The 8,509-nt window shown below is 48.2% G+C and overlaps 1 protein-coding gene across 2 annotated transcripts in view; it reads left to right on the top strand.

Annotated features, from left to right (window-relative positions):
* The first annotated feature begins 224 nt into the window (after positions 1 to 224).
* Positions 225 to 8,509, top strand: part of FXN (frataxin) — a 40,985-nt gene continuing 32,700 nt past the window's right edge. Inside the window, exon 1 of one of the 2 annotated variants that reach the window (XM_033924874.1) lies at positions 225 to 348. In XM_033924874.1, the coding sequence (XP_033780765.1) occupies positions 295 to 348 (54 nt within the window). In that variant the 5' untranslated portion in view covers positions 225 to 294. Of the gene's footprint in view, positions 349 to 574; positions 909 to 8,509 lie in introns of those variants that run through there. The other variant, XM_033924866.1, reaches the window with a different exon arrangement.

Raw genomic sequence — 8,509 nt, 5'->3', positions numbered from 1 at the left:
TCATGTCTCCACCGTAGCGTCTATACCACACCCAATCTTCCTCCTGCATGACAGCTGCTCACTATCCCCTGGAGACAAACCACCGTAAAAATAAACATCAGGACGAGCTGCCCGACTTCCTAATAGGTGCAATTTATGATCTATTATCTCACTTCGTCCTGCACTTGTGCCTGAATACAATGTCGTCTTCTCCCGTTCATGCCCATGATTCAACATGATTATGTTTATGTATGCAGATCTTGCTAAAGTGAAAACGAAAGGGAGCAAACACGTTATGCAACAGGAACAAAGACAATGCAGACAATTACTGAATGCAGAAAGAAGAGTAACAAAGAAGGATTCTTCTGGGTACCGTATTAAAGATATTTTTTTTAAAAATCTGTCCCGGGTGAGAGCACTGTTCTGACCGGGTGCCAAGCAATGACGGATTTTGCTGCATTAGCTGCCATTTCTTCTTTTCTCCCCTGGAACAATGTTTCCCCTCCCCCCCCCCATTCGTTTTTTTATGGAAAATATTTAATTTGTTTCTTTCGGGTTCGGGGCGTGCATCTATGATTCCTAACTTATATCAATGTGATTTAGTTTACTAACTTCTTAAGAATCGCACAGCGTGTCTTCACCAACCTCACTTGGAAAAAAAACCCAAAACAACACTTCCCGCTTGTCGACCTATCACAGCCGGCCCTGTAGAAGGATCTTTCCGCCACTCCCCTCAGCCTTGACAAGTTGAGCGCCGAGTGGCGGCAGGCGTCGGCATTATGTGGTGTTTGGGGCGGCCGGCTGTCCGTACGTACTATTGGGCCCAACTGAGAAGGAGGACGAGCGGCTGGGAACGACGACGTGATTGCCGTCACTGCTGCTTCTTTCACCGGAGCCCGTCCGGATCCGTTGGCGACCGTCTGGTGCACGTGAGTAGGGAGCCTCGTGCCGGGGGTAGGAGAGGGGCTGTTAGGCGCGAGGAAATAATGGAAGCAAGCGCGCGCGAGAGAGAGACAGTTACCGGGTGACAAGCTCAGCTTTTATTTATTTATTTAAAAAAATTTCTATACCGTTTAAAAACTAAACGGTTTACATACATAATTTTAAAACAAAAACATGATAAAATGAACATACTTATGATTTTAAGTCAAAAATGCTAGGAGGTGAGGAAAATACTCTGAAGAATACAGGGCTGAGAGGTCAAAATCAGTAACAAATATAACGTTGGAGACAAGACTTCTCAGATTGAAAATCGAAAATAAAGGTCAAACAAATTTCAAATACAATGAAATTTATGCACTTTTACATACTCAGATATGTGTAATTCGACCAGGAGCAGTGGCTCCTATAGCCGAACCCACCGTCCCATCACTGTGTATGGCTATAATGCAAATAGGTGAAATTGGAGTACTTTTTAGATATTAAATGTGTTTTTCAGTGGCAAAAAAAGGAAAAATAATTCCTACTTAACTCAGAGGTGTGTTAGCAGGTCCTATACTTATGATCTGACACGTGATTAACCAGTTTACTATTAAGAAGAAAAACGACCAGGATACTTTTTTTTTTTGGTTGGGGGGGGAGGAAGTAGTGTTCCCCCAGAAGTATGAGCCCAGTGGGTAGGCCTAAATAAAGAAAAAAAAGATTATTACTGCAGTGCCTCCCAATTACCCAGCCAGAATTATTGTAGAGAGCCTTACTAGCATTTTTGATCCACCTCCTATCTGTCTAGGCTGTCTTCCAATTCCTCAGTTGTCTCTCTACAAGCAAGATGGTAGGAGTCTGCCTTTTCTGCATGTGTTTGTTTTTCCATTAAATGCCATGTTTTTGCTTACTGTTTGCGGGGGGTTTTCAGTGCTGCAGAGAATCCCAATTGTGGAACATCTCTGGCTGTGGAAGAGTGCAGGCTCTAAGGTCCATTCAAATGAGGCGGGTCCGTCCCTCCCCTCCCCAACCCACAGGATCCTAGGGCCTGATTGGCCCAGGTGCCTAAGGTCCCTCCTATGGCTGGGGGTCATTGGAGGGGGGAGTCCGGCAGGAGGTACCCTCCTGCCAGCGATCTTTGGGGGGTGGGGCCTACCGGCAGGAAGGGTTGAACACCTTCCTGCTGGCGATCGTGGGTTCTGTGGGCAGGAGGGGTTGGGCACCCTCCTGCTGCAATCATCGGGGGTGGGGTGGGGGGGTCTACCGGCAGGAAGGGTTGGGCACCCTCCTGCCGCGATCATCAGGGGAGAGGGAAGACTGGCGGCCGTAGCTGCAGCCGCTATACTAATCGCAGCAGGGAGATCTTGCCACGATTAAGTATAGTGGCCGCATCTACTTACCATGTAGGCCAGCATTTTGCCTACATGGGAGACGTGTAGGGCTGCCTAGGTTCGCCTAAGGCTACCGCCTAGCCTTAGGCGAGCTTAGGCAGGCTTGCAGACCTCCCTAGGCTCCCGGAGGCGCCTTCAATATAGGCGGCCTGCCTGGGGAGCATTTTTATAGAAAATGAGCCTTCCGATTTCCTGATTAGACAAAATGTGCCTTCCGATTTCCTGATTAGACAGCTGTAGGATGCCTACAGCTGCCTACAATTGAGATGCACTTTGTAGAATCAGTGACTAACATTAGGCTTAAGTACACACCTAGTGGCTCCATAGCAGTTTTTCCAGAATCAAGGCTGACTTCTTTCCTCCTCCCCCTCCTCCCCCCCCCCCCACCAGCTACATGCGAGGTTCTGGTGGGGGTTTAGGTCTCCTGCTGGTTATTGGGCCCGAGGGGCAGTCTCAAGAGACAAGTAGAGAATGACACGGGGAAAAATTTATCACTGTCCCTACCCCATCCCCGCGAGCTCAGTCCCCGTCCCTGCCCCGTCCCCGAAAGCTCAGTCCCCGTCTCCACCCTGCAAGCTCGGTCCCCATCCTGCAGACTCAGATCCCATCCGCACAAGCCTTGAACAGTTATGATTTCATACTGAACTTATTTTATTAAAGTATAAAAAGAGACAATATTATGTACAGTTGTCATTTTATAAACACAAATAATACAGAGCAAGGATCAACAAAACCCTTTTCTCCCTTCCCTTTCCCAAATATCCCCTCCATTATTGTGAAAACTGAACAAACTAAATTACTACAGAATGCTACATAGAAAAATCAAGCTAACAGAATACTTCAGTCACACATGGCAGGAATAGTGTTAGAGGAGTGCAACTAGGGCTACTGCCCCCTGGTTGAGAGAGTGAACCCTAAGCCAGCTGGAAGCTAAAGAAGCACAGCCTGGACTTTGTGGTCCCCAGTTATGTCTAATACCAGCTCTAGCAGGATACATATTTCAAATCTGAAATATTATAATCACAAAATATAAAATAAATTAATTTTTTTCTACCTTTTGTTTGGTAATTTTATTCTTCAAATCACATTGGTCTCATTCTTTGGTTTTGGGTTCCTTCTGTCTTCATTGTGGCATGAATGGCTCCTGAAGGTAAAATAGGCACAAGAGTTGCTGGGGAGGAGATGCTGAGTCTGACACAGGAACAATTTTTTTTTGCCAGAGGAGCAAGACTTTTCACCACTCCCGCGGGGCAGTGAAAGGTCTTATCCCCATTCCTGCGGTAAACCAGTTGCAAATGTCTCCATTCCTGCGGATTTACTGCGGTGACCACGGAATACCGCGGTAAACAGTCCCTGTGTCATACTCTAGAGACAAGCAGTCCAGATTCCAGGCTTGTTTGAAGCAGATGTTCTCTCTATAAGATGTCTGCAGCTTCAACTCGGAGCTTGGGTAGGCAAGCAAGAGAAAGGAAGCAGCAGGAGAGAATGAAAGAGGGAAGCGAAAGCAAGAGCAGAAAAGCGTACGAGGGGAAGAAGAGACAGGAGACTACAGGGGGAATCGGCGAGAGTTAGCTCTGCCCCCTCCCCAACGTCGACCACTGAAGCTCCCCCTTAAAAAGGGAGGGGCCAATGGCACTCATCCATTCGGCACGTGTCAAAGGTGAGCGTTAAAGGTGCTCGCCTTAGTGAGAGCGCCTTTGCGAAGCTCCTTGAGAAGGGACACTAAAGAGAGCAGAAGGAGACCACAGTAGGCAGGCACAGCAGGTACAGAGGACATACAACCAGGCAGACACAGAGGATAGCCATAGCGGGTGCAGAGGACACAGCAGGCGCTGAGGATACACAGTCAGGCAGAAACGCAGAAAACTGCAGACGCAGAGGACACTGCAGGCAAAGAGGACACAACTAGGCAGACACAACATGCACAGAGGACAGCCACAGCAAACACAGAAGACATCCACAGCAAACACAGAAGACATCCACAGCAGACCGGCAAGCAGGCAGCAATGGAAGCAGCAGACAAAAGCAAGATGTTGAGCTACCCAGTTTTATGCACCGTCTGCCATATGTATGACTACTTCCCCTCTGGGAGGCGGTCTTACGTATGCACTTGATGCAAAGAACTGGAGAGCCTGCAGAAACAAGTCAGACTCCTGGAGGGCAGAATACTGGAACTGGAGGCACTTCAAGCAATGGAGGAGGAAGACAGAGATGCAGAGAACACCAAGACAGAGGATGCAGTGAACATCAAGGCAGAGGACACCATCGAGGAAGAAGTCCGAGAGCTGGAGAAGTTCATAGAGGAGGCATACTGGGAGGCCGTGGAAAATCACCAGCAACAGTGGAACTGCCAAGATACACCTACAGAAAGTGTGGACCACCCAACGGACAACCACCAGGAAGAAATGGATGACACAGCAGCAATATCTGGAAACAGCAGAGGGAACCCACAAGAAGACGAGTCTGGTGCAAGCCAACGCCAGGATGAGAGAAAATGGATGGGAACGAGGGAAATGGACCTATGGCTGGAGAGATGGACGTGAGGGACTCCATCATCAGACAAGTCGACAGCCACATAACGGGAGGAAGACTGGATCGACTGGTGACCTGCCTACCGGGAGCCAAGGTAGAAGACATAGTGAGCCGCATCGACAGGATCATCTACAGTGTGAAAGAAGAAGATATGGCGGCAGTGATCCATGTGAGGGACGAACAATGTGAGCAGCAGGAACTACAACAGGGAAGTACTGAAGGACCAGTTCCGGATGCTTGGAAGGAAGCTGAAGACCAGAACGCAGAGGATAGCATTCTCAGAGATCCTGCCGGTACCCAGGGCCGACGAGAAGAGGCAGATGGATCTGCAAGCAGTCAACGCATGGATGCGGCGCTGATGTGAGGAAGAAGGATTCCATTTTGTGCGCAACTGGACGACGTTCTGGGGGAAGAGCAAGCTATTCAGGAAGGACGGACTCCACCTCAGCAGAGATGGAACGAGGCTACTTGCTAAAGACCACACAGATCAGGGCACACTTCCCTGCTCTGAGTGAAAAGTAGATACACAGAAAAATTGGTAGTATTGGTTCCCCCAATATAGCAGGGTGGTACTGGACAATGATTAATGTTATAGAAAAGGATTCTTTTTCTTTTTTTTTTTAATAACCAACTTTCTGTACAAGGAGGTTTTACTTCATTCTTGTAATTTTGAAAATTTATAAGTAAAAAAATCTTTTTAAAGTTATCTCTAATTAAAATAGTGCCTATCACAATCTGCAGCCCTTACTGAATGGATAAACACAGAGCCCCCACTAGCACTCACAGGTAGTGCAATAATTTGATGCCTTAGGGGAATCTTCAGTTTAAACTCCCCCCTCAATTAACTTTCATATCCCTAACGTGCTTTCCTTCAAGATGACACACTTTTAAATATTAATTTTGGTGTGTATATGTGTGTGATTGGCTCAGGCATTGACAGGAATGTAAGGCTATGAGAGCTCAGACCCACAATAAAATACCACTGCCCCCAATCTCCCTCCCTGCCTCCACTTAGCCTTCCCCTTGTCTCCCCCCCCCAAGTGGTCTAGTAGTTGTGCTGGGCCCCCTCATAGCTCAACAACCCTCCTCCACTTGGCTTTGTAGGCCAGGACACCCCTTCCAAACCCCTTGTACCTCCCCGTACCTTTTTTCAGAAGAATGGCAGGAGAGATGCCTACTCCCTTCTGTCTCAAGTAGAGAATGACACGGTGGCGGTTTACCCGCGGCCACCGCATTTTAGCCGCAGGTCACCCGCCGAAACGGGGAACGAAAACTAGCAGTCGCTGCGGCGACGGGTCAAGGCCATTCACCGCCCGTGGGGCGGTGAATGGTCTTGTCCCCGCAGTGAGGCATGAAGGATCGCGCGGTCCCCGCAGCACACACCCGCCTGCCCAATCGATCCTAGTGTTTAGCCAGCTCTCTCCCTTCTCCTCACCTTAGTTTGTAGCTTTTCTTTTTCGGCGACCCGCACACTATCAGAGAGCCGCGCACCCGCCGCTGCTCAGTTTCGATCTTCTGCTCTGACGCAACCGGAAACAGGAAGTTGTAGCAGAGCGGAAGATTGAACACTGAGCAGCCGCGCATGCGCGGCTCTTTGGGAAAGCGTGCATGTCGCCGAGAAACAAAACCTACAAACTAAGGTGAGGAGAAGGAAGAGCTAAACTGGCTAAACAGTAGGATCGATTGGGCAGGCGGGTGGTGACTGCAGGGACCGTGCGATCGCTCATGTTCCCGGCTCGAATTGGAAGGAGGGAGTGAAAGGGAAAAGGATTCTGGGCCAAGGGGATGAAGATGGAAAAAAAACCCCACAGCAGGAAAGAAAGGGAAGGACAGGCAGGTGAGCCAGATGCTAGAAGCAAGGGGGGGGGAGGGGAAGAAAGAGGGGAAAAAGCTAGTTGGGGTTGAAAAGAAGAGACACACTGGTATGGAAGAGGAAGATAGGGGAAATCTGGACACAGGAAGGTAACAGAAAGAGGGGAAATTATGTGCATGGGGCATAGGGACAGTGACATAAAGGGGACATGCCATGGGGATGGTATATGGACACGGGGGGGGGCAATGGCAGATACATAGGGGAGATATTAGAAATGGGGAAAATAGCACAGAAGCGAGATGGTTTGTGGGGATGGGACAGGGACCGAGCTTGCAGGCTCCAGTGGCATGCACAAATTACATTGTAACATGCCATGAAAATAAGAGGGAGGAAGGTAGATAGATAGGCCACGTGAGAGGAGCTGAAGGGTAGTAGAAAGGAACAGATGGTAAAGGAGGGAGGGAAGGGTGGTGGTGGAAAGGAATAGGACAGACATTGAAGGAGGGTGGAGAGGAACAGACCCCCAAGGGAAATGTGGAAGACAGAGTGGGAAGAAGACAGATGCCAGACTATGGGGGAGCGGAGGGAAGAAGATGGGTGCTAGACCAATTGGAGGGGGTGGGGGGTGAAGGGAGAGGCACAGTAACAGCAAGTGGAAGACGCAGAGAGAAGACACACAGTGGATGGAAGGAATTGAATGAGAAGATGTGGAAAGCAGAAACCAGACAACAAAGGTAGAAAAAAAAATTATATTTATTTATTTATTTTTTGCTTTAGGATAAATTAGTATATTAGTTGTGTTGATAAAAATTTATAAACAAAGCCCTGCCAGCTGAACATCTCTTTCTCTAGTTCAGCAGCAGGAACTTTGATTTATAAGAAAGGAATAAGCTAAATATTACAGTACTAAGGCTTATATGGATGCAGCGGGGACGGTGACGGGGCGGTGAATGGGATGGCGATGGCGGTGACGGGGCGGTGAAGGGAACGGCGGTGACGGGGCGGTGCAGAGGATGGTGGGCCGGTGACGAGGCGGTGACGGGGACAGATTTTTTCCCCGTGTCATTCTCTAGTCTCAAGGCCCACCTCTTCAAAATGGTGGTGCCCTGCCTAGTGAATACTATAAAAGCAGTTTTATGCCACTTAGTATCAATCTGTATATAACTCTGAAGGATGGATTATCCCAGGACAAGCAGGCAGCCTATTCTCACCTATGGGTGACGTCCTCAGCAGAGCCCGGATATGGAAGCTTGCAAGCAGACTTGCTTGAAGAAACTAGAAGTTTCGAGTCAACCGCACCGCACATGTGTGAATGCCTTCCCGCATTGATCAAACCGTGGACCGGCGGCTGAAGAGCACTGAATGGGGTCTGATGTAGGTGCCGGCCCTTTGGACCGGCAGGAAATTTCTGCAGACCAGCACCGGTCCATGGACCGGCAGTTGAAGAACACTGGTCTAGACTGGCATTCTGCAGCCATCAGGGTATGTTTAGGGGAGGGGAGAGTGAAAAGTATTCTCTCTGAAAGATGAGATGCTCATTTTGAATTCTATAAAATTTCAGGTTGAACTGGTTTATGCAATTCGGAAGGCAATATAAACATTAAAAAGTGACTACAATTGTCATTGTTTGTACTTAATGCAAGTAGTTATACAGCTTATCTGAGGTGAGAAAATCTGTTTACCAACAAAATAGCTTTTCATTCAATTGTAATGGTTACTTGTAAGGAACCAATGCTGAAGTGAAATATAACATGTGACTCAGAATCTCTTCATATCAGGCAAATTAAATGGTAATAACACTTATCCTTAGTTTCTTCTATTGGTCCTATAATTTCCTCCTGTGGCTTCCAGCTCATTCAGATTTGACTGTTAT

The sequence above is a fragment of the Geotrypetes seraphini genome, chromosome 1, assembly GCF_902459505.1.
Source record: "Geotrypetes seraphini chromosome 1, aGeoSer1.1, whole genome shotgun sequence".
NCBI lineage: Eukaryota > Metazoa > Chordata > Amphibia > Gymnophiona > Dermophiidae > Geotrypetes > Geotrypetes seraphini.
Note: the sequence above shows the minus strand (reverse complement) of the source record. Positions and strands in the feature narration are given on the sequence as shown.